General features: G+C 42.8%; 1 protein-coding gene across 1 annotated transcript; it reads right to left on the reverse strand.

Moving 5' to 3' along the window:
• Positions 1 to 1059: 1059 nt before the first annotated feature.
• LOC129832992 (F-box/LRR-repeat protein 20-like) lies at positions 1060 to 24915 on the reverse strand. The gene is made up of 15 exons (XM_055897185.1): positions 24492 to 24915; positions 18717 to 18778; positions 11075 to 11129; positions 10886 to 10960; positions 10113 to 10207; positions 9902 to 9970; positions 9688 to 9783; positions 9166 to 9292; positions 8599 to 8673; positions 7643 to 7773; positions 7260 to 7320; positions 6287 to 6331; positions 6133 to 6189; positions 5697 to 5909; positions 1060 to 5543 (listed from the first exon to the last, which is right to left on the reverse strand). The coding sequence occupies exons 1-15, from the start codon at positions 24531 to 24533 to the stop codon at positions 5436 to 5438; spliced, it is 1311 nt and encodes a 436-aa protein (XP_055753160.1). The 5' UTR covers positions 24534 to 24915; the 3' UTR covers positions 1060 to 5435.
• Positions 24916 to 26315: the final 1400 nt, after the last annotated feature.

A 26315-nucleotide genomic window follows, 5' to 3' on the forward strand; every position in this document is an offset into this window, starting at 1 on the left:
CAGACGCAGAGAGCAATGGAACATGCTACCCAATATAACACTGGGGCTGCAGTTTGATCTCCTGCATGTGTGTTTAGGGGAGGCATGTGTGTGCGCATCGTTTGTCGACTGCCACATGCGTCATATCTTAGCATATGCCACATTAGACTCTAAAGAGTGTGTATAATGTCATTATGCTGAATGGCACCCAGTGTGACCAATTACCCGAGTGTGAGTCTTGACTACAAACTTAGCCATAGGACACAGCATTCTTATTAGTCCATTGCTTTGTGTGGAGTAAAATACACCGTCAATGAACATTCATACGATTGTCAATCTGCCTGCTCTGCTGTGCACTCGCAGACTAATACCCCAGGTGTCTGTAAGCCAGCGAAAAATAAGGTCCCCCTAATGACAAGATAGGAGGCAAAAACAAGCCACTCCATGCCAGAGGGAAGGAGAAGGAGGAACACAATATCTCCAGCAGCAGGGGGACAACTGGAGCCAAAATGGCTCCCATGTGGCACTATGAGCCCAACAACATCACAAGCTAAGTCGCTGGTCGTCATGGCACTGTAGGACGGGTAGAAGTGTGGTTACTCCCAATGGGGCAGATAGAATGATCCTGTTCATTCATCTGTGATTTTGTCAATGACATCAGATACCCACACACCATTAGTATGGAGACTTGGGTTACATACATGTTTGAATTAAGTTTTGCTACAAAGTGGATCAATTAAGTAAAAGAGCATTTAACTACTCGTAACATAGTTCCAGTCTGCTTCTTACAACCCTGCACAGTCCTCAGGGTTGGGTTTCTCAGACTTTTTTTGGAAAGTAGCTTATTGCTGCCCTCTAGTGTTATGCTAAGGTTAGGACAACATGCATTACATACAGTAACAGGAAAACATGTAGGACTATTATAATATAGTGGAGACTACCTGACCAGGAAAAACTCTGGTCCCTATATATAGTCTATAACTGGGGCCAAGAGTTTTGCCTAGTCAGGCCAGGAAAAATTTCAGCGCAAAATTAATTAACACTTCAACATACTGCAATTACAGAAATAACAGGCAAATCTTAATAATATATAGTTATATATTTATTCATACATACATATTTATTTATAATCAGTTAATTGTAAAAAAAAAAAAAAAAAAAAAGACAGAAAAAGATTTACATTAATTTATATGAACTACAGTCATTGTGTAAAAAAAAAAAAAAGTAAAGTAATCCCCAGGTGTCAAACTACCAAGGACACACTTCAGATCCACCATCTTGTTCAAGCAGCCAGCTGTCCTCCCCTACCCCCTCCAACACACAGTCTAGTCATAGGGACTGAGTGGACCGATCCAGAATTCAGTAATCTGTCATCTTTCATGTAAACTGCTGTAAAAAAAGTGGAATGAAGCAGTATAATTGTTTTGCATGTGTTTCGTCTTGACATTCTTCAGGGTAGTTTGTGTAGTTTATGAGAACCCGGTATGGACATGTTCTCATGTGTTTGTATACTGAATAAATTCTAAAGGTACCGCTTGAGTCTGAATTTGCCTGTTGTCTGTGCTGTCAATAGTGCGTATGTGTAGGCTTGCATGTCTACTCTGCATACCTTCGCTCTCAACTGAGTTATGATTCAGAGAGGACCATGGCAGTGCAAATGGTCAGTGCGTACCGTGTGTGTCTCAGTGTGTCTGTGTATGACTAAGCGAGTAGAAGTGGTGCCTGTGACTCAGCAACTATGTGTGAAGAGGGCAAACAGGTGTTATGGATCCAGGCTTCACCATGACTTTCCTTCCAGTAACTCCAGACCGTACAGAGCAGTGGAAGCACAGTTGCACCTAGCCAGAGGGTGAGTAGTACGAGAGTACATTATGCATCTCTGCCATCTTGGCTGCTGGATGTTCTCTAATCCCCCATAAACCCACATTCAACAAAACAGATCAGAGTAGATTAATCTCAGTTTGCATTATCCCCCTCCCACTTCTACCCCTGGCTGACAAATCACAAAATAGAAAATAATCATAATTAAATGTTTTGCCTGTTGGTTTGTTTGAATCTCAGAAGGAAATATGCATTTTTAGAGAACATTAAAACATTCCTATTGGGCGTACCAACTCTGTTTTGTTTGTACAGTCGGCTGGGCTGCATCATGGTGTTCGGGGATCCCCAAAGCAAGGCATAACAAGTAAAGGGAAAGCACATCAGGAGAGGAATCTGTTTCTGCTACATCAACACACAACCTAGGCCCTAACTCCCCCACGTTCCCAGACAACGCCTTCATGGAAACACATTCAATACGTTGTATAACATCCATTACACATACAATGGACACCGGCTCATCCTCACCGACTCATCATTAACTTATTTAACAAATTGCACTGTGTCCAACCCTTCCCCCTGTACAAAGGCTACACTCTGGACATTAGGTAACAAGAACTCGTATTAGAACACAAACCGCATAAGACCATAACTTAACTTGGGAAAACACTGAGCTCATGTCTGAATGCAAAACAAAAACAGCCCCAACCCAAAACACACCAAACCGAAAAGAGAGTGGGGAGGGGTGAGAACGAGATGTAGAAGTCACCAACTTGAACAGAAAAAGGCAAAAAAAAAAGACTAAACTCCAAAAAGAAAAACAGAACAGAGAGAATCGAAGAGGAGAGACAGAAAACAGAGAAGGTTAAAGTGTGGGAGAGGAGGAAGGATCCAGGTGAAAGGCTTTGATACTCATGAACAGGGGTCAAAGTCTTTTCATAAGGTGGGAGTAGTGGCGTTTTGGGACACATACCCCTGCACTACAACATCTGTCAGCAGGCCAGTGTTGTGCGCTCAAGCTCACTCCAGGTCAAGATTCTAAACAACTTCCTTGTTCCTATCCAATCCCAGCGGCCCCTCCTCCTCTCATGTCACTGGTTCCAGGCAGAAAGAGGGGGCGTTGCGCTGGTGGCAGGGTCAACTCCAATGGCACCCTCTCCCTGCAAGGCCTCATGGGAGTTGAAGGGCATCACTGTCACTGACCAGATCCCGGTGCCCGCTAGCAACACTGGGCATCTCTCTCCCTACCCATGTGTGGTTCGCCAGCTCGCATTCCTCAAGAATGTTCATCACCAAGGGAAAAAAAGACTAAAAGCAACAAACTAAAAATACAGATACTTTGTTTTCGGTTGTTTTTTTCTTTCCGTCCTCCTGGTCTGTCTGGCGTTACAAACTCGTAGTGACATCAATCCTTTTTATGCGTTTGTCTCTCTATTCTATATTTTGTTGTTAAGACTAGCTTGCAGGGGCCTGGTTTGTCTCCAAAAATGGTTCACTGTCCAAACTACTCCCCATAGCCCCGGAACATTCTCTCTCACACACACACACACTAAAACACGCCTGTGTGTGTATAGTACGTGTTTGGCTTAACATAGTTCATAGTGCGAGACCCATTGATGTAAATCTCTCATTCACACCATGGTCTGTGGTGTGGTTTAGCTGGCTGTGGGGCTGGATTTCCACAGTACTTACATATATTACATTTAAAAAACTAGAATTGTTACATGCAACATTTGGCATCTTCTCAAGTCCCCACGTGTAAGTCTCAATTGGTGTCCTTTTTAGAAAAATATTCACCTTTCTCTTCTTTTTTTGTACAATGAAGCTTCTGATTGTAACAGAGAAAGGGGAAGGGGGAAAGGGTATTGAGCTGTGTGTGTGTGTGTGTGTGTGTGTGTGTGTGTGTGTGTGTGTGTGTGTGTGTGTGTGTGTGTGTGTGTGTGTGTGTGTGTGTGTGTGTGTGTGTGTGTGTGCATGTTCAAGTGTGTGTAGTCATGTGGCAGTAAACTATTAGGTGAGTCATAGAGACTCTCATCATTTTGCTGTATAAACTCAGCATATCTCCTAGCAGGCCTGCACTAAGCTGTAGCTACTTTGACTCTAGATAAGAACTACTACCCACTGTATCTACACTATGTTTTTGTGTGTGTGTGTGTGTGTGTGTGTGGGGGGGGGGGGGGCAGTTTAATGGCTGTAGAAGACACCAGGAAGACACCCTTTTCCACTAGCACTTAAAATGAGGGCCAAATTAGAGCTGGTTCGAATGGAATTCCCAAATTCGAGCCAGCCCAGCCCAGTTTCACAACTGGTCGGGCTGGTAACGCAGTTAAAACAAATGTAAGAACTTAAAATCACTGCTGGATGCTGCCAACGTTTAGCTAGCTCATCTGGGTGTGTGCGCTGATAGCTAGCACATGGACAAGCAGTACTGCAGTGGTCAGACATGACACGAATTACCACCACAGCTGGATCCATACATTTTTGCACTACACAAACCTTTATGACAACAGTCAGCCCTAAAATGCTAGCTACCATTATTAGCTAGCATTTCAGAGTTAAAACAAGCTACTGTAGTGAGCTAGCAGGAGTTGTAGCTGGCCAGGTCGTAGTTACATCCTATTAAACCGGTTGTCTGGTATGCTTGGTTAGCTAGCCAATTGCGACGCTAACCGTTTAGCTAGTTAGCAAGCTAAATACATTGCTCTGAGTATGGCTAGAGTATGGGTTAAAGTTAGTTAAAGCATTGTGAGGGTGAATTTAAATTCGTCAACATTTTGCCAGTTAGCAACATTAGCAAAGCCAGCTGCAGTCACATATTGGCTACCTAGCAACATGACATTATTTATTCTATTTGGAGGCAGCGGAAACGCAATTTCAGCTAGCCCACCAAGGCCAGCCCAACCTGGCTTGACGTCAAAGTGCCAATGGAAACCGGTCTTTAGTAATAAAAAGAAATACTAATAAAAACTGGCCTAGCTATAGGTTTGGAGTGGGCAGTCTGGAACCAGAGGCTAACAAAGAGCTACTCACATTGAAGTGCAGTTATGTCTAGAGGTAGCTTGTCAGTCATTGAAAGATTCCAGAGGGCATTCCTACCAAACCAATATCCTCATAGTAGCTCTAGCCATGTTTCTGGTTATCCTCCCAACACTCAGACACACATTGGATGTGAGTTTCTGATCCAAACCTATCTTCCTGATCCTTCAGTAAAAGGTCATACTAGTCCATAGGGAACCATGTATCCAGTGAGCCCTAGCTTCATGTAGTCCATACAGTGTATCAGGAGCCTAATCTGTAAACAGCAGTGGTTCTATTATGTAATCCTCCCTGTAATGCTGGGTGGTCTTTAGAACATGGGCCTGGGGACAGCAGGGAATGTACTGACGCTCATCTGTGGTGATGTGTGTGTGTGGGTGTGTTTATTTGTGTGTTTGACAAAGGCTGTTGTGAGTGGGTTTGGGAACTTCGTTGGGAAGGTTCTTCCCAGACCCTGTGGTGGTTGGACTCTCCCTCTCTCTGCGGCTCCATTCGGGGGGGACACACCAGCATGTATACCCGGAGGCCGGATCGGACCAGGCCAAGCCAGGTTGGGTGGAGGGGCAGATGTTGGGCTGAGGGGGGGTGGGGCAATCTTCACATCATAGCAGGATACAGCAACGACAGAATCTCTGGCGACTACCCCCGACCGAGGGGGGTGGGGTGACGGGGGCGAAATACGCGTGCACTTTGATGTTAGGTAGATGGGTCTGGAGAGGAAAGAGATAAAAAGACAAGTGTTGGTGTAAGGGTCTATACAACCGCATCTAAGAAATTTTCATTCATCTCCTGTAATCTATGCGAGTCTGGGTGTCTGTGCACAACGCATAAACAGCATTGTACACTGTTGCACCAGTGCCTACCCTTAGTCTCTTAATGCCTGCGCGGGTGATCTGCTGGCAGTCGTAGAGCTCGATGCGGTCCAGGCTGTGGCAGGTCTTCAGGTGCTCCAGCGAGGCGTCTGTGATCAGGGGGCAGTTGTCCAGCTCGATCACCTCCAGCCGGTCGTGGGCACAAGGCCCGCTGCCCAGATGTCTGATGCCATCGTCAGTAATCAGCTCACAGTGAGACAGGCTCTGAGAGAGAGAGACCACAACAAGGGAACAGTTTAGAACAGCAATACTACTACTGCCACCCGACACACTGGGTGTCTTTTGTTATTAACACCATGAGACTGTGGATTATCTAAGAAACAAGTTCTTCTGAAATGTATTTCATAGAATTTCAAGACGTTCCTTAGATTGAACAAAGCATGTTTGAGACAAGCTCCTAGGATAGAAGCCATTAGCTAGTGCTCACCAGAACTTGCAGACGAGGGCAGTGGATGGACAACTGGATAAGTGTGCCGTCCGTGATCTGGGGAGAGACATAAACAAACGTATCCCTCTGGTGGATGGTGCTACAAGGTATGTTGGTGTGTGTGGGAATGTGCGTGTTGCGCAGGCTAGCTCACCTGCACACACTCTTCCAGGTCCATCTTTTCCAGCTCATGACAATTCTACCAGAAAAAAACAAATAAATAAATTAACAGTAAGACAACACATATACACTATCGTTCAAAGGTTTGCTGGCCTTCTAGGTAGAGTTACAAAGAAAAAGCCATATCTCAGACTGGCCAATAAAGAGAAAAGATTAAGATGGGCAAAAGAACACAGACACAAGGCCAGCATCCCGGAGTTGTCTCTTCACTGTTGACGTTGACACTGGTGATTTGCGGGAACTATTTAATGAAGCTGCCAGTTGAGGACTTGTGAGGCATCTTGTTTCTCAAACTAGACACCAATGTACTTGTCCTCTTGCTCAGTTGTGCACCGGGGCCTCCCACTCTTTCTATTCTGCTTAGAGCCAGTTTGCGCTGTTCTGTGAAGGGAGTAGTACACAGCGTTGTACGAGATCTTCAGTTTTTTGGCAAATTCTCACATGGAATAGCCTTCATTTCTCAGAATAAGAATAGACTGACGAGTTTCAGAAGTAAGTTATTTCTTTCTGGCCATTTTGAGCCTGTAATCGAACCCACAATTGCTGACGCTCCAGATACTCAACTAGTCTAAAGAAGGCCAGTTTTATTGCTTATTTAATCAGAACAACAGTTTCCAGCTGTGCTAACATGATTGCAAAAGGGTTTTCTAATGATCAATTAGTCTTTTAAAATGATCAACTTGGATTAGCTAACACAATGTGCCATTGGAACACAGGAGTGATGGTTGCTGATAATGGGCCTCTGTACGCCTATGTAGATATTCCATAAAACAATCTGCAGTTTCCAGCTACAATAGTCATTTACAACATTAACAATGTCTACACTGTATTTCTGATGGACAAAAAAATAAGCTTTTCTTTTAAAAAACAAGGACATTTCTAGGTGACCTTTTGAACGGTAGTGTATATCAGAGGCGTGTGTGGCTTGCGTCAGTTTCCACACTCACCCTTGCTAGTGTAGTGAAGCCCACATCTGTGAGCTGAGAGCAGCGAGCCACCTCTAATATTCTGAAAGGAGACAGGACATACTGTTATGGTCGGGGGAACTGCTATGTATTGACATGTCTGAGGAAATACAAGATGGGTTAACTTGGGCACTAACCAGAAAGGAGTGCGGGGTGTATTTGAGTCGTTAACGTATGAAGGGTTGTATGAAGTTTCTGGTGGTATTTGGAGTGAACAGGGGTTAGAAGCAGGGATGGGTGGGGGTAGCGTGCATATGGGTTGGATGAGGTGGGCTTGGTGGGGGGACACACACCTGAGACCAGTGTGGAGGGGTTGGAGTAAAGTTCGGGTGAGGAGGTAGAATAGGAGCACAGGGAGTACCAACCTGAGGCGCGGGCAGTTCAGTCCCAAGGCGTGGAGGATGGCGTCTGTGATGTTGGCACAACCTGAGACACACAGCGACTGCAGATGGTGACAGCCCCGGCATATAGTAATGAGACCTTCGTCTGTGATCTGCTGCTCAGAGGGAAACAGGCACGGGTAACTAGCAGATCTTCCACGGCATCAAACAGCTATAACACCATTATCAAAATTAACATAATATTACCATAACTGATGCCGTAGACTATGAATATCCACCTCAGAACGGTGAATGAGAAGCATATCTTGTTTTGTGATATATTTTCATCTCTTTTCCCTCTATAGTTCTGATCTTACAAGATTGCAGAAAGTTGCAAGGGGGAGCCACACAGAGAAAGCACAGGTGTAAAAAGAGAGGGAGGACAAAAAAGAGGTGAGTCTGGCAAAAGATAAGGGAGCTGCTGAAAGATGGGAGACATTGAGAAGGAGACAAGGAAGGAAAGAGGGAGGGAGGGAGAGAGGCTTTTGGGGTGTAGACATAACAGGAAGTAAATTTGGAGACAGATAAAGAGGATGCCAGAGAAACAAATGTGTTGTCTGGGTGGATTTCACACGCTATTCGTTATGTAGGTTAGATGGCAGGGCAGGCCTCAGTCCACACCAGTCCCTCTACTGCAGGGCAGGATGCAGACTGACTGAGCAGCCTTGTACACAAAAAGGTCCACAAAAGAAACAGCAGAGAGGCAGGACATGACTCATTTACCTTCCATATGGATGGCCACAACATCTATTAGAGATTCATAATTTCTCAATGACAAACCTATTCAGGAGTTACAAGCCCCCAACCCACCACAAAAAAGCATTCAGCCCCAAACATGATGGGTGCTGAAATATCAAGTAAGACACTCACTTTATTTTGGAGCTGTGACCAGCAGGTTGTGCTGTTATGTGACCTAAACACTGAAAGAGGCGCTTGCTTACCGAACACGTCTGTAAGTTGAGAGTGACCAGCTCTGGACAGTGTGCACCAATGTGCTTCAGTGCTTCATCCTCCAACTAGTTAATAGGTGGAGACGGAAAGAAGCAGAGAGAGAGAGAGAGAGAGGCAGAGAGAGAGAGAGGCAGAGAGAGAGACAGAGAGAGTCATTTGAAATCCCATTAGCAGTGCACCAAGGTAACCCCACCAATGAGGTAGCTAGCTAACCCCCTTCTGCAACTAAATGTCCTACCTGCTGTTTGGATCTACCATCCCCATCACACTCCGTGCAATACAAACATTAGCCCTGGTCTCATATCTAGACTAGCTAAGCCCCTCTCCCCTCAGTCAGCCCTTCAGTCTACCTATATCTTAACGCCTCATCCTCCTAGCTACAATACTAACCGTATGCGATCCGTTTGTTCATTTCACCTCCAAGGGTGTCTGAATACCTCTCACATATCCAGTCTCTTCTTCTGTTAATGCACCTTTCTTAGACCGAGGTAGCGACCTTGTGCTTTTTAATGGTCCCACCTCTAGCTGACCCCTTTGTTGCCTTGCCCTGGCCCTACCTGTGTGCAGCCCTTGAGGAAAAGGCCTTTGAGTCCGGGACAGCATCGTACCAAGGCCTGGATGCCATCTTTAGTAACCTGGTCACACCACGAGATGTTAAGCTGCTCTAGCTGAGGACAGCCCTCACTGCAGGGGAAGAAATGGGTCAGACCCCGACACAGATATTAGGTAAAAAGCCAGCAAAACAACAACAAATGTGCCCCATATTTATGCACATCCCCTGAATAACAGAATTACCTGTTCACCCTACGCTTGTACAACAGATGCAACCATCTGCTGAGGAGACTCCCCGGTGTGTGTGTGTGTGAGAGTGAGTATTGTCGGAGTCCTGGAAAAACCTTGTATCTCAAAAAAAGTCCCAGGATATTTGGAATGGCTTATATTAGTCCTAGAGTCAACAAACTGTCACGAAGAGGGATGACTACAATCAAATCACCAAAAGGTGAGTGACAAGGTTTTTCCAGGAATGCTGACAGTATGAGTGTGTGTGCACGAGAGAGGGGGAAAGAGAGACCCCTCACCTGAGTGCTTTGAGTGACAGGTTGGTGATTGAGGTACAGGAGGCGAGGTCCAAGTGCTTGAGCTTGGGACAAAACTTACTGAGGCTGTTACATGTGCTGCATGGGAGAGAAAGAGACACGAGCCTTACATATATAATAATGTAACACTTGAGTACATTAGCAAAACATCATTATACCAGACAAACATAATAAAGGCATAAATGTCTGCAAATACCTGTCAGTAATCTTGGTGCAGCCATTCAAACTAAGCAGCTCGATATTCCTGCAGTTCTGGGAGAAGGTTCTGTTGAAAAACAAACAGGAACAGACATATTTGCACTGGAGTGTGTGTACTTGCCCTCCAGCTCCCACAATCAATCTCCTCCCCTCACCCTCCTCAGTGCCAAGAGTGCCCAGTCTAGGCCAGATTCCCAGTCAGTCCTCACCTCAGAGCGCTGTCCCCCACCCCCAGACAGCCCCTTAGACTCAACTTCCTCAGGAATCCCCCACATCGTTTCGAGATGTTCTCCACCACTCGCCCCTGCAACACACGGACACAAGCAAACACCTCTCATAAAACATAGATTCATCCCCAGATCATCTTCACTTTCACATACATGCAAAAATACATGTAGCAGGAGCATAGGGTAGGAGTCTGCCTATTTAGGCAAAACTCAACCATCTTTGTAAACACTGACTGCTTAACTTGAACCAATTTCACAGAGCCTGTTGAGTGTCTGTCTTACTATTGCACTCACGTCTGGCAGACATGATTATACTTGACCTGGCATTCAGGCCATTCATCGTTGACTAGGGCAATGTACTAAACTTGTCACGTGTGAATACATCAGTCATACCCTTCAAATGCCTTTAAATGGTCATCTGTGGTCATCCATACAGTGACAAGGTCAATAGATTGACATACAGTACATGGCATTGATTGTGGTGAACGCACAACATCAATAATAGTCAATTCAAACTTTCCTTTGGTAGACAACCAACTGCTAAGGTCCTGAATTCAATCTTAGATAATCACGGTATGTGGGTTTAATGTCAATGTTGTTTGTGTTTATAAGGTCAAAGCCATGCATGTCCACTTTGTTTCCATATAAAGATGGCAAGACAGACAAAACAAAACAAAATCAATGGCAGGTGAGGATGAATTGGAGAGGAGAGAGAAGAGGTGAGGAAAAAGAAGGTTTATGCGAGACTTCCTGACCTCGATATCTCTCTGAAAGTCGAAAAGGTCAATCCTCTGCCAATTACTGCCGTCCAGAGCGAGCACATTCCACGACTGAGGGAGAGAGGGGCACATGGTCAACTTCACTCGTTTCACTATTCTGTCCAACACACAATTACACATACATTCACACTGAACCAAATACACACTTCAGAAACACAAACTCACCCGTGAGACCTGGGCACAGCGACAGAGTGTCACCACATCCAGAAAGGAGAAGATTCTGGAAAAACAGACAGGGATGGTTCAGAACCCCTGGTACTCAGAATCAGAACCAGAGCCCTCTATGTATACAAGGCTCTACCCAGAATCCCTGTTCGACCCTATAATTACATATAGAACTCTGCTATGTATGCCACTTTATGTTTGATGAGCATGACACTTATGATTGTGTTATTGTGTGGGTGAATTTATGTTAACTCTAGTATGGTTATAGTGTTTGAAGGCTAGATAAATGTTTACTTTTGCAGAGCGAGATTGTGTGGTGGGGCATTAACACACACAAAACGTTCAAAACACCTCTTTCCATGACAGACTGACCATGTGAATCCAGGTGAAAGCTATGATCCCTCATTTGTCACTCGTTAAAGCCACTTCAAATCAGTGTAGATGAAGGGGAGGAGACAGGTTAAAAGAAGGATTTGAGACAACTGAGAATGTGTGCCATTCAGAGGGTGTATGGGCAAAACAAAAAAGGTAGGTGCCTTTGAACAGAGTATGGCAGTAGGTGCCAGGAGCACCGGTTTGTGTCGAGAACTGTAATGCTGCTGGGTTTTCACGCTCAACAGTTTCCTGTGTGTATCAACAATGGTCCACCACCCAAAGGGCATCCAGCCAACTTGACAACTGTGGACTGGAGTCATACATGGGCCAGCATCGCTGTGGAACGCTTTCGACACCTTGTACAGTCGTGGCCAAAAGTTTTGAGAATGACACAAATATTAATTTTCACAGTCTGCTGCCTCAGTTTGTATGATGGCAATTTGCATATACTCCAGAATGTTATGAAGAGTGATCAGATGAATTGCAATTAATTGCAAAGTCCCTCTTTGCCATGCAAATGAACTGAATCCCCCAAAAACATTTCCACTGCATTTCAGCCCTGCCACAAAAGGACCAGCTGACATCATTTCAGTGATTCTCTCATTAACACAGGTGTTAGTGTTGACGAGGACAAGGCTGGAGATCACCCTGTCATGCTGATTGAGTTCGAATGACAGACTGGAAGCTTCAAAAGGAGGGTGGTGCTTGGAATCATTGTTCTTCCTCTGTCAATCATGGTTACCTGCAAGGAAACATGTGCAGTCATCATTGCTTTGTACAAAAAGGGCTTCACAGCCAAGGATATTGCTGCCAGTAAGATTGCACTTAAAATCAACCATTTATCGCATCATCAAGAACTTCAAGGAGAGCGGTTCAATTGTTGTGAAGAAAGCTTCAGGGCGCCCAAGAAAGTCCAGCAAGCGCCAGGACCGTCTCCTAAAGTTGATTCAGCTGCGGGATCGGGGCACCACCAGTACAGAGCTTGCTCAGGAATGGCAGCAGGCAGGTGTGAGTGCATCTGCACGCACAGTGAGACGAAGACTTTTGGAGGATGGTCTGGTGTCAAGAAGAGCAGCAAAGAAGCCACTTCTCTCCAGGAAAAACATGAGGGACAGACTGATATTCTGCAAAAGGTACAGGGATTGGACTGCTGAGGACTGGGGTAAAGTCATTTTCTCGGATGAATCCCTTTTCCGATTGTTTTGGGCATCTGGAAACAAGCTTGTCTGGAGAAGACAAGGTGAGCGCTACCATCAGTCCTGAGACCGTTCATGTGTGGGGTTGCTTCTCAGCCAAGGGAGTGGCCTCATTCGCAATTTTGCCTAAGAACACAGCCATGAATAAAGAATAGTACCAACACATCCTCCGAAAGCAACTTCTCCCAACCATCCAGGAACAGTTTGGTGACGAACAAGGCCTTTTCCAGCATGATGGAGCACCATGTCATAAGGTAAAAGTGATAACTAAGTGGCTCGGGGAACAAAACATCGATATTTTGGGTCCATGGCCAGGAAACTCCCCAGACCTTAATCCCATTGAGAACTTGTGGTCAATCCTCAAGAGGCAGGTGGACAAACAAAAACCCACAAATTCGGACAAATTCCAAGCATTGATTATACAAGAATGGGCTGCAATCAGGCAGGATGTTGCCCAGAAGTTAATTGACAGCATGCCAGGGCAGATTGCAGAGGTCTTGAAAAATAAGGGTCAACACTGCAAATTTGAACTCTTTGCATCAACTTCATGTAATTGTCAAAAAAAGCCTTTGACAATTATGAAATGCTTGTAATTATACTTCAGTATTTCATAGTAACATCTGACAAAAATATCTAAAGACAGCAGACTTTGTGAAAATGTATATTTGTGTCATTCTCAAAACTTTTGGCCACGACTGTAGAGTCCATGCCCCGACGAATTGAGGTTGTTCTGAGGGCGAAAAGGGGGGTGCAACTAAATATTAAGAAGGTGTTCCTAATGTTTGGTATACTCAGTGTGTGTGTACAATACCAGTCAAAAGTTTGGACACACCTACTCATTCAAGGTTTCTTCTTTATTTTTTTACTATTTTCTACATTGTAGAACAATAGTGAAGACATAAACTATGAAATAACACATATGGAATCATGTAGTAACCAACACATTTTTATTTTAGATTCTTCAAAGTAGCCACTCTTTGCCCTGATGACAGTTTTGCACACTCTTGACATTCTCTCAACCAGCTTCACCTGGAATAATTTTCCAACAGTCTTGAAGGAGTTCCCACATATTCTGAGCACTTGTTGGCTGCTTTTCCTTCATTCTGCGGTCCAACGCATCCCAAACCATCTCGAATTGGGTTGAGGCCAGGTCAACTGATGCAGCACTACATCACTCTCCTTCTTGGTCAAATAGCCCTTACACAGCCTGGAGATATAGTGGGTCATTGTCCTGTTGAGAAATAAATGATAGTCCCACTAAGCGCAAACCAGACGGGCTGGCGTATCGCTGCAGAATGCTGTGGTAGCCATGCTGGTTAAGTGTGCCTTGAATTGTAAATAAATCACTGGCAGTGTCACCAGCAAAGCACCCACACAACTCCTCCTCCATGCTTCATGGTGGGAACCATACACGCAGAGTTCATCCGTTCACCTTCTCTGTGTCTCACATTGACACAGCGGTTGGAACCAAAAATTTGGACTCATCAGACCAAAGAACAGATTTCCACCAGTCTAATGTCCTTTGCTTGTGTTTCTAGGCCCAAGAAAGGCTCTTATTATTATTGGTGTCCTTTAGTAGTGGTTTCTTTGCAGCAATTCAACCATGAAGGCCTGATTCATGCAGTCTCCTCTGAACAGTTGATGTTGAGAATTATCTGTTATTTGAACTCTGTAAAGCATTTATTTGGGCTGCAATTTCTAAGGCTGGTAACTCTAATGAACTTATCTTCTGCAGCAGAGGTAACTCCGGGTCTTGCTTTCCTGTGGTGGTCCTAATGAGAGCCAGTATCGTCATAGCACTTGATGGTTTTTGCGACTGCACATGAAGAAACTTTCAAAGTTCTTGAAATGTTCCACTTTGACTGACCTTCATGTCTTAAAGTAATGATGGACTGTCGTTTCTCTTTGCTTATTTGAGCTGTTCTTGCCATAAAATGGACTTGGTCTTTTACAAAATAGGGCTATCTTCTGTATACCACCCCTACCTTGTCACAACACAACTGATTGGCTCAAACGCATTAAGGAAATAAATTCCACAAATTAACAAGGCACACCTGTTAATTGAAATGCATTCCAGGTGACTACCTCGTGAAGCTGGTTGAGAGAATGCCAAGAGTGTGCAAAGCTGTCGTCAAGGCAAAGGGTGGCTACTTTAAAGAATCTCAAAAATATGTTGATGTGTTTTTTTAAATTTATTTTTTATTTCACCTTTATTTAACCAAGTAGGCTAGTTGAGAACAAGTTCTCATTTACAACTGCGACCTGGCCAAGATAAAGCAAAGCAGTGTGACACAGACAACAACACAGAGTTACACATGGAATAAACAATAAACAAGCCAATAACACAATAACACAATAAACAAAAACAAGCTTTTACAGTTTTTTTGTTACTACATGATTCCATATGTGTTATTTCATAGTTTTGATGTCTTCGCTATTATTCTACACTGTAGAAGATAGTAAAATAAAGAAAACCCTGGGAATGAGTAGGTGTGTCAACTTTTGACTGGTACTGTAATGTACAGTTGAAGTTGGAAGTTAACATACACCTTAGCCAAATACATTTCAACTCAGTTTTTTTCACAATTGCTGACATTTAATCCTAGTAAAAATTCCCTGTTTTAGGTCAGTTAGGTTCACCACTTTATTTTAAGAATGTGAAATGTCAGAATAATAGTAGCGAGAATGATTTATTTCAGCTTTTATTTCTATCATCACATTCCCAGTGGGTCAGAAGTTTACATACACTCAATTAGTATTTGGTAGAATTGCCTTTAAATTGTTTAACTTGGGTCAAACGTTTCAGGTAGCTTCCCACAATAAGTTGGGTCAATTTTGGCCTATTCCTCCTGACAGAGCTGGTGTAACTGAGTCAGGTTTGTAGGCCTCCTTGCTCACATACGCTTTGTCAGTTCTGCCCACAAATTTTCTATAGGTGTGAGGTCAAGGCTTTGTGATGGCCACTCCAATACCTTGACTTTGTTGTCCTTAAGCCATTTTGCCACAACTTTGGAAGTATGCTTGGGGTCATTGTCCATTTGGAAGACCCATTTGCGACCAAGCTTTAACTTCCTGACTGATGTCTTGAGATTTTGCTTCAATATATTCACATAATTTTCCTTCCTCATGATGACATCTATTTTGTGAAGTGCACCAGTCCCTCCTGCAGCAAAGCACCCCCATAAAATGATGCTGCCCATGCTGGGATGGTGTTCTTTGGCTTGCAAGCATCCCCCTTTTTCCTCCAAACATAACGATGGTCATTATGGCCAAACAGTTCTATTTTTGTTTCATCAGACCAGAGGACATATCTCCAAAACAAAAAGTATGATCTTTGTCCCCGTGTGCAGTTGCAAACCGTAGTCTGGCTTTTTTATGGCAGTTTTGGAGCAGTGGCTTCTTCCTTGCTGAGCGGCCTTTCAGGTTATGTCGATATAGGACTCGTTTTACTGTGGATATAGATACTTTTGTACCCGTTTCCTCTAGCATCTTCACGTGGTCCTTTGCTGTTGTTCTGGGAATGATTTGCACTTTTCGCACAAAAGTACTTTCATCTCTAGGAGACAGAACGTGTCTCCTTCCTGAGCGGTATGACGGCTGCGTGGTCCCATGGTGTTTATACTTGCGTACTATTGTTTGTACAGATGAATGTGGTACCTTCAGGCATTTGGAAATTGCTGCCAAGGATGAACCAGACTTGTGGAAGTCTACAATTTATTTTCGGAGGTCTTGGCTGATTTCTTTTGATTTTGCCATGATGTCAAGTAAAGAGGCATTGAGTTTGAAGGTAGGCCTTGAAATACATCTACAGGTACACCTCCAATTGACTCAGATGATGTCAATTAGCCTATAAGAAGCTTATAAAAAGCCATGACATCATTTTCTGGAATTTTACAAGCTGTTTAAAAGGCACAGTCAACTTCTGACCCACTGGAATTGTGATACAGTGAAATAATGTCTGTAAACAATTGTTGAAAAAATGACTTGTGTCATGCACAAAGTAGATGTCCTAACCAAGTTGCCAAAACTATAGTTTGTTAACAAGAAATGTGTGGAGTGGTTGAAAAACAAGTTAATGACTCCAACCTAAGTGTATGTAAACTTCAGACTTCAACTGTATGTATGTATGTAGTGTACCAGTGCCTTCAGAAGGTATTCATACCCCTTGACTTTTTCCACATTGTGTTACAGCCAGAACTCAACATTTATTAAATTCTCATTTACATAAGTATTCACACCCCTGAGTCAATATTTGTTGAAGCACCTTTTACAGCATTTGCAGCTGTGAAACTTCAGGTCTTGCCATAGATTTTCGAGTAGATTTAAGTCAAACTGTGTTTTTGGTAAGCAACTCCTGTGTAGACTTGGCATTGTGTTTTAAGTTATTGTCCTGCAGAAAGGTGAATTCATCTAGGATTTTGCCTGTGCTTAGCTCCATTCCGTTAATTTTTTTATCCTGAAAAACTCCCCAGACCTTAACGATTACAAGCATACCCATAACATGATGCAGCTACCACTATGCTTGAAAATATGTAGTGGTACTCCGTAACGTATTGGCCCCAAAAATAACACAGTATTCCGGACAAAAAGTTAATTGCTTTGCCACATTTTTTGCATTATTACTTTAGTGTCGCAAACAGGATGCATGATTATTGTTTTCAAATATTTGAATTCTGTACAGGCTTCCTACTTTTCACTATCAATTACGTTAGTATTGTGGAGTAACTACAACGCTGTTGATCCATCCTCGGTTCTCCCATCACAGCCATTAAACTCTGTAACTGTTTTAAAGTCACCACCGGCCTCATGGTGAAATTCCTGAGCAGTTTCCTTCCTCTCTGGCAACTGAGTTAGGAAGGTCACCTGTATCTTTGTAATGACTGGGTGAATTGATACAGCATCCAATGTGTAATTAATAACTTCACCATAGTCAAATGGATTTTCAATGTCTGCTTTTTTAAATTCTTTACCCATCTACCGATAGGTAGCCTTCTTTGTGAGGCATTGGAAAACCTCTCTGGTCTTTGTGGTTGAATCTGTGTTTGAAATTCACTGCTCGGCTGAGGGACCTTACAGATAATGGTATGTGTGGGGTACAGAGATGAGGTAGTCATTCAAAAACGATTATTGCACACCGAGTCCAGTCCATGCAATGTATGCCACTCGTGAAGACATTTTTTACTCCTGAACTTATTTAGGCTTGCCATAACAAAGGGGTTGAATACTTAGAGTCAAGACATTTCAGCTTTTCATTTTTATTAAATTTGTAAACATTTCCATAAACAATTCCACTTTGACATTATTGGGTATTGTGTGTAGGCCAGTGAACAAAAAAATCGAAATGTTACCCATTTTTTAATTCAGGTTGTAACACAAAATGTGGAAGAAGTCAAGGTGGGAATACTGACTTGCCATCTATGCCCTTCGAGAATAGGTATGTATGTGTGATGGATTCATATGTAAAACATTGCACTGCAGCCCAGTGTGATATAGGGTGAGTATATGAGTATGTTGCAATTGGCCTCGGCAGGCCTGCCCCTAACCCAAAAGCCCTAGTAAATCAGAGCTCAGTCTGTGGCCCCCGCACCTTCAGCAGACCCCCAACCGTCAGCACCTCTATCCCAGACCGTTCTGCTGGTGAGACCCAGTCTTGAGTTATGGCCTCCATTTTCTGTTTGCTTAAGGGCTTTTACTTTTTTTGTTTTGCTTAATTGATTTGAATGTTTTATAGCCCAGACCATCTGTTGTTAATTAGTTTTAGCATTGGGGGAGGGGAAATTGGGGCAAGTGGGATGGGGCGCATGAGGGAGCGTGGCAGATGGCAGTTGGTCGGTGATGTTGACCAAACCACTAGAGCCCCAGTATAGTGACCCTTCGTTTCTAAGGTGGCTCATGGCTAAATGTCACAATGTACCCTCCCAAATTGTCAGTGGCTGTGTTGTGTGGAGCAGGTGGATCAGAGTGTACACGGCTGTGTTTTGGGCAGGTTAAGATGTTTCATGGCGTTGAGCATGTGGCATGCCATATTCTGTGTGTGCATACGGCCCAGTCATTGGAAAGCCCTCGCTCACCGCAGCAACAGCTCCTTGGGCAGCTTCTTATTGATGACGGCCTCGTCGCTGTTTGAGAACATCTGCGAGGAAGAGATGAAGAAGAGCGTGTTAACTTCCTCTGGCTCTGTCGCTCACAGCAGGACTGGCCTAGACTTCCTCTATTCTCTCTGCCCCACCCCAATGAAAGCTCCAGCATATAACCAATGATAAACGATCACTGTCTCATCAGTAGATAGGTTCAATGTCAAAGCCTGATGGGAGAAAGGGGGTGGTACAGTGGAGATTGAGAGGAAGGGAGACATTTTCTGTCTCCTAATCAAACCCGGTGTGAAATGTCACTTGCTTCCTTCCTGTCTGTCTGATCATCTCACTGTTTCCTTGCTTCCTATGTTTATGTTGTAATGTCTGAACAGTGACTACAGCAGAGGTGTTTTAACACACCCACAAACAGAGAATTAGGATCCATGAGATATTCAGTCCCTCGATACACTGAAAGATGATGTCATGGAAAATAGTTTCCTACTCTAGTTTGCAGAGTTCCCATATTTAGGAGCAAACTTAAATGTGTCCAAGTTACTGGGTAAGTCACTTGCATTCATCTTTGATTCCTGGGGCCACCCATACAACATTTGGTTGTATGACTAAGGCTGCATTTACACAAGCAGCCCAATGCTGATATTTTTTTCTCTCGCTCATGTCTTTCGACCAATCAGACAAGCTCTGAAAAAGATACGTGAAGAGATCTGATGTGATTGGTCAAAAACACCAATTAGTGGAACACATATCTTAGTTGGCCTGTCTGTGTAAGTGCAGCCTAAGTCACTTTGGATAACTTTGGTCTGCTAAATGGCATATATTATTTTAAAAATGATTCATGGAGGAGTATTGTAGTCAGAATAGGACCTGTCAAATGCAGTAATGCTGAACCATACTGGTGTTCCATGTAATGACAAAGATATCAAGCATAAACAGGAATATACTTCATCCATTGTAGAGACTTGAGCAACTTTGTGACAAAGTCAACATGAGTCTGCTGTTAGTCTGACCTCCAATATATGTATATTTTGAATGTGAATCTATGATTTTTCTTCTGTTAACTTATAATACAAATTCAGGGGACACACTGAGTCAATAGTGCATTAAGCCTGTCCTATGATCCCGGTTTACTTTCACACTGAGGGAGCAGGAAAGGACAGGCATTTCGCTTTTGGGGCAAATTCACTCTGACAGCTTGCCTTTCAGAGAACTACCCAACAGGTCAAATAATCCACAGCCATTTCCAAAATAACCTGATGCGCATGGTCTGGGGCGTATAGGCTACATTGTTTTTCCTTTGTGGTGTAACATTATATGATTGTTTGCTGGGCCACAGTAGTTATTGGTCATTTCCATGTAAAAAGGACCCATGAGCACAAACATGTGAAGTCCATAGGAGCATATCAAATCTGGTGTCAAATGAAACCCAAGACTATATTTTTGAGAAATTAAGGCATACACACATTTAAAAAAAAAAATCCATCCTAAACATTTCAGAATAAGTAAAGGCTTTGATTTCAGGCCAAACAGATGGAAAAAGGGTCTTAGAAAACATCTACCAGAAAAAGTATTTTTTTTTTAAGTATTAGAAATACATAAAAACACAACAATGCTTAAGTAAATAAAGACCCCTGCCAACTAATAAACATGTTATATTTTGTATAACTTTTTTTTGCCTTGTGTAAGTTTAAGAAACATTGCCTTGTGCCTTGGAATTCCTGTACCAAAAACCCACATATCTTTAAGTAACAAGTAAAGGTAGACCTATCAATAAGTTACTGTTTTTACAGATATCCATTTTGTTAATTCATTATTAAGTGATTAAATCGCCCCCCCCCCCCAATTGGTAAGTGATTTTCTGCAATTGAATTGGCTACAATGGTAAACTATACTCTGCCGAACTCTACTGTTCTGTCCATCACTGAGCTCTATTGTGCTGTACTGTACTTTGAATGTTCAAGCTTGTGAAACAGAGGTCTATGATTGGTTTTGATTTGGTCCGCTCCAACCAAATTTGGTCTTGTTTGGGGGCAGAGCTCATTAAAATAATAGCCAGTGTGTAGAATAATAATCCCCAAATATGCAGAGGAGGATATGACATATTTATACCTTTGTGTACCTATTTAGGATACATCACTATGAAGAGAATGACATTCATATCCATAATTATGCATATCTGTGTAGTACAGATCAGGGACCCATGAAGAAATTCTGTTACCGCAATTCCGTTACCGGGTGTAAATCCACTTCACTTGCTGTAATTTAATGATCAAAAGAGATTTTTCAAAGACAATGTGTCATGTCATAGCTGACATTGCATTCTGTCTGCTGACATTGTTGAATCTTAATTTGGAGCAGATGTTTAGAGTTTCTGGAAAATGTTGACACAGGGAGATTTTACAAAATTCTGTTACCAAACTTTGCATCTGCACAGTTCTTCCAGTAAATGTGTTATTGTGAAATGTTCAGTGTAAATTGCTTTCAACAGGATTCCTTGTGCATAGGCTTGTTAAACTTTGAAATCAATGGTTTTTGTTGAGTGAAGAATCTGAGTCAGCGCAATTCCGTTACCGTGGAACTGCCCTTATGGTTTATGTTATGTCACGCATTATTACAAAGTACCTTTTCTTGAATGGCGAGAAATACTCTTCCATGTGACATATCCTATTATACAGTGCATTCAGAAAGCATTCAGACCCCTTGACTTTCTCCACATTTTGTTACATTACAGCCTTATTCTAAAAATTGATTAAATTGTTTCCCCCCTCAATCTCCACACAATAGCCCACGACAAAGCAAAAAAGTTTGCAGATCGTTTACTCAGTACTTGAAGAACCTTTGGGGAGTTTCTCCCATTCTTCTCTGCAGATCCTCTTAAGCTCTGTCAAGTTGGATGAGGAGCGTCGCTGCACAGCTATTTTCAGGTCTCTCCAGAGATGTTCGATCGTGTTAAAGTGTGGGCTCTGACTGGGCCACTCAAGAACATTCAGATACTTGTCCCGAAGCCACTCCTGCGTTGTGTTGGCTGTGTGCTTAAGGTAGTTATCCTGTTGGAAGCTGAACCTTTGCTCCGGTCTAAAGGTCCTGAGGGCTTTGGAGCAGGTTTTCATCAAGGATCTCTCTGTACTTTGCGCCGTTCATCTTGCCCTCAATCCTGATTAGTCTCAGTCCCTGCCTCTGAAAAACATCCCCACAGTATGATGCTGCCACCACCTTGCTTCACCATAGGGATGGTACCAGGTTTCCTCCAGATGTGACACTTGGCATTCAGTCCAAAGAGTTCAATCTTGGTTTCATCAGACCAGATAATCTTGTTCCTCATGGTCAGAGTCCTTTAGGTCCCTTTTGGCAAACTCCAAGCGGGCTGTCATGTGCCTTTTACTGAGGAGTGCTTCCATCTGTCCACTCTACCATGAAGGTCTGATTGGTGGAGTGCTGCAGAGATGGTTGTCCTTCTGGAAGGCTCTCCCATCTCCACAGACAAACTCTGGAGCTCTGTCAGAGTGACCATCGGGTTCTTGGTCACCTCCCTGACCAATGCCTTTCTCCCCGGATTGCTCAGTTTGGGCGGGCGGCCAGCTCTAGGAAGAAAATAGGTGGTTCCACACTTCTTTAATTTAAGAATGGAGGCCACCGTGTTCTTGGAGACCTTCAATGCTCCCGAAAAGTTTTGGTACCCTTCCCCAGATCTGTGCCTCGACACAATCCTGTCTCGGCGCTCTACGAAAAATTCCTTCTATCTCATGGCTTGCTTTTTGCTCTGACATGCACTGTCAACTATGGGACCTTATATAGACAGGTGTGTGCCTTTCCAAATCATGTCCAATCAATTGAATTTACCACAGGTGGACTCCAATCAAGTTGTAGAAACATCAAGGATGATCAATGGAAACAGGATGCTCCTGAGCTAAATTTCGAGTCTCATAGCAAAGGGCCTGAATACTTGTGTAAATAAGGTTTCTGTTTTTGCTTATTTATAAATTTGCTAAAATTTCTGAAAACCTATTTTCCCTTTGTCATTATTGGGTATTGTGTGTAGGTTGATGAGGATATATATATTTTTTCATCCATTTTAGAATAAGGCTGTAACGTAACAAAATGTGGGAAAAGTCAAGAGGTCTGAACACTTTCCGAATGCACTGTATATCAAATGGTTTGAAATAAGGATAAATCATGATTGAATCTCCAATCATACTCATACTATTTAGTAAGTTTTTAAATAACTTGGATCCTTTCGCATCATGATTGGTTAAAAGTTAAATGTACAAATTGTTCACTTTTCTCTACCATTTGAATATGAAATCTAGATATGAATGACTTTCTATTAGTTAAATAACTGACAGTGTGGTCTAAGAAACGTTGAAATAGAATGTTCAGAATACAAGACACAATTCAAAGCCAATGGGTTAAAATTCTCTTAACATTTGTCTCTGGTCTATGAAAAACAGTTTGAAATGCTCAAGACTTAAGGGATGTGTGTTGCCTTGCCTTGGTTACAGTACATGAACTGAGCTTACTGACTGATTCACACTAAGAATTGCTGAAGACAACACACCTCATCCCTTTGGAAACTAACTACGCACAACACAAAATGGTTTATCTCTAACTGTAGCGTTTCAATGTACAAACACTAGGCCTCTTGACAATATGCAATATGTTGATCCATAAAAACAAAATAAAAACAGGGGCGTGACTAAGAATAGGCCTGCCTATAAATGCAACACAATTTCAATTCTACTCTCCAAACCGTTAAAGTCCATTGTTATTGGCCAATAAACTACAGCTCGTGTATCTGCCGCAGATGTCAGGTTGTCAGGCCAGACGGTACGGCCTGAATCTTCTGAGTCGTCAGCTGTTGCACTTTAAAAATAAATAAAACCACAAATCCCACGCCGCCTAAATGAGGATTAAACAACACAGAGTGCTCAGGGTAGACAGGCCAATGTCACGGTGTGAACACACACGAACGGCATTTGTTAATGAGACTGTATTTATCCAAAGCCATATTTCACATTTGGTGCATTCTTTACCGCTGCGTATAAAGGGACGAAAACTTTGCCACAACGTTGAATAACGATCGCTTGCATAAAAAACATGGGGCTTCTGTCAACGTAAACATCTATAGGGAAATCATAGCCTGTATGATTTGAAAAAACAGATATTTATTGTTGTATTTGCTGTTGATATTCAGAGTGTGGTGGTGGACTAGCCGAGTCGTGGCCGAGCGAGTGGCCCATCTGTGGGTTGATTCTGCTACAGCGGCCATGAGTCTACACAACAGAACCCTAGCTGATCAAAGACAACATTCCAATTCTCCAACTCTGTGAAATAACTCAGTCACACAGTAGGATGAAGTAGGCCCGAATATTATCACATTTTTGGTTCATAAAACGATTGGAAATGTAGGGCTTCGTATCAGTGTGAAGCCTAAAAGTCTGTATTTGTGCCATTGTCTTTGTTTTGACGGCACAAAGAGAAAGCTCGGATAGGCTCCACAATTTTAAAATCAGCCTTGAAACCTGTGAATGCTTTATAAAACAAATTGTGAAACAATAATCCAATTTAATAATTGTACATTCTGGTAGGCTACTGAAGAAATCAAGATGTTGTCGTCACTTGAAAACAACATGTTTGCCCTAATCCAAACATTGACTGCGGAAGCTGCATCGGTGCGCAACCATGGACGCAGTTTAACAAACACCATAACACCAATCAAAAATAATTGTCATCTATCAATCTCCTACATTATAAACTCACCTCAAACCGGCTCCGCGAAACACCATTAGCCTCCTTCCCCATCTCGGACGGTGGTTTACCCGACTCGATCAGGGGGATAAGTAATTCGGTGTTAAAATTACAGTAACGTGTAGATATCGGCGCTCGTCTTGCAAACCCCAGTCCAAAGCTACCATGCTACCGTTGTTTCGGCAGCTGCGACGGCGGATTTAATCGTTTTTTCGGTTTGTAACACAATTGCAATAGCCTACCTCTCGACAACTGCCCCAGCCAACAACCCGAACTCTTATATCAACGCTCACTAGTTTGCCCTCCCCTCCACCGTTCCCCCTTCATATGTGAACACTGCTTTTAGCATTAGCCTTCTTTATTATGGACACAAATAATGACATTTGATAATAACCCTGGACGAAGTATACCCTACATGCATTTTTCATCCGGGCAATATTCTGCCATTATTTAGAATTCTATAGAATTAGGCCTAGCCTATTTCTCCCTTTAGCCTAAGCCCTGCCTACATCATTGGGCTATGGGATATCAAAACATTAACCTTAAATAACTGTGATATAAAGGAGGACGCTATGCAATAGCAGTTTATTGGTAGTCCTACTGTATATGCTATTGTGCTGTCCAGTTGTCATTGGAGCCATGTGAGGCCTAGTTTTGGACAGGAGCATAACCTACCTGCGATTTGTTTTGTACAGTTTTTGTGTGTGTTGTCTTTCATGCAGGATAAAGGGCATAATGATGTTGCATAAATAAAGATTACATAGAACTTTGTGTGAACTTTGTGTGTATAAACATAAATTGTCATAATAATGTAGGCATATCTTTATTAAAAAATAATGCACTGTGGTGTCCATTATTTCCCATTATAAAACGTATATATATATATATATATATATATAACTTCAATAGCCACTGACAAAACAATGGACAACATTCTGAAACTGCCAATCTGATGAACGAATTGATACATTGTAACTTTGTTGTTGCTGTTTGGGGAAAGAGCACTTCCGCTTTGGACTGCTTCCAGCTCGCAAGAAACCAATCAAGGCACATATACGTGACTTGTCATCCGATGTCATTATAGCGGGAAAAGGTGCATGTAAACAGGGAGTAGAAATCCATGCTGAGCCATTGCACTTTAAATCAAGTTGCAGTTCTTTCTGGATTGCTATTGTCGACTCACACAGTATAAAGATAACATGATTACACATAATGTCTTTATAACGGAGGAAATATACTTTGGCTATAATTTCCAACGTCGCATGCACATAGGTTCAGCTGCCAACGTCATATATCCGGGACATGTGCCGCGTTCAAACCAACTGGGAACTCGGAAATCTCCGCCTTCCGACTAGTGCTTTCAAAACAACTGGGAACTCCGAAAAAAAACTAGGTCTGACTGGGAAAAATCGATTTGATCAATCATCCAACTCGGGAACTCGGGCCTCTTTCTAGAGCTCTGACTTTCCAACCTGAAGAAAACAAACGTCATTATTTGCCTTCATATTTTCCGAGTTCCAAGTGGTTGTGAACACAGCAATGGGCAAGCGTAGTTGGTCGAGAAATGGCAGGCTGGTCTCATAGACTAGGCGTAACATAGTAAACTAAAATCCGTTTAAAAACTAAAATCCGGTAAAAACGAAAGGAGGGTGGTTGGTTGGTTGGTTGGTGTGGATATGACAAGAACATCTAGCAACCCAAAGGTTGTGTGTTCAAATCTCATCACAGACAACTTTATAACTACTTACTACTTTTTAGCTACTTTGCAACTACTTAGCATGTTAAGCTAATGCGAAGGTATAGAACCCAAAGATTGTGTGTTCAAATCTCATCACA

The sequence above is a fragment of the Salvelinus fontinalis genome, chromosome 34 (genome assembly GCF_029448725.1).
Source record: "Salvelinus fontinalis isolate EN_2023a chromosome 34, ASM2944872v1, whole genome shotgun sequence".
Classification (NCBI taxonomy): domain Eukaryota; kingdom Metazoa; phylum Chordata; class Actinopteri; order Salmoniformes; family Salmonidae; genus Salvelinus; species Salvelinus fontinalis.

Excerpts from the sequence above, each read along its gene's own strand:
- LOC129832992 (XM_055897185.1), bottom strand. The coding sequence starts at position 24,533 with ATGGGGAAGGAGGCTAATGGTGTTTCGCGGAGCCGGTTTGAG. Across the intron at positions 7,321-7,642 it reads CTGAACTGCCCGCGCCTCAG|AATATTAGAGGTGGCTCGCT; the intron begins GTTGGTACTCCC and ends GTCTCCTTTCAG. Across the intron at positions 5,544-5,696 it reads CAGGCATTAAGAGACTAAGG|ACCCATCTACCTAACATCAA; the intron begins GTAGGCACTGGT and ends TTTCCTCTCCAG.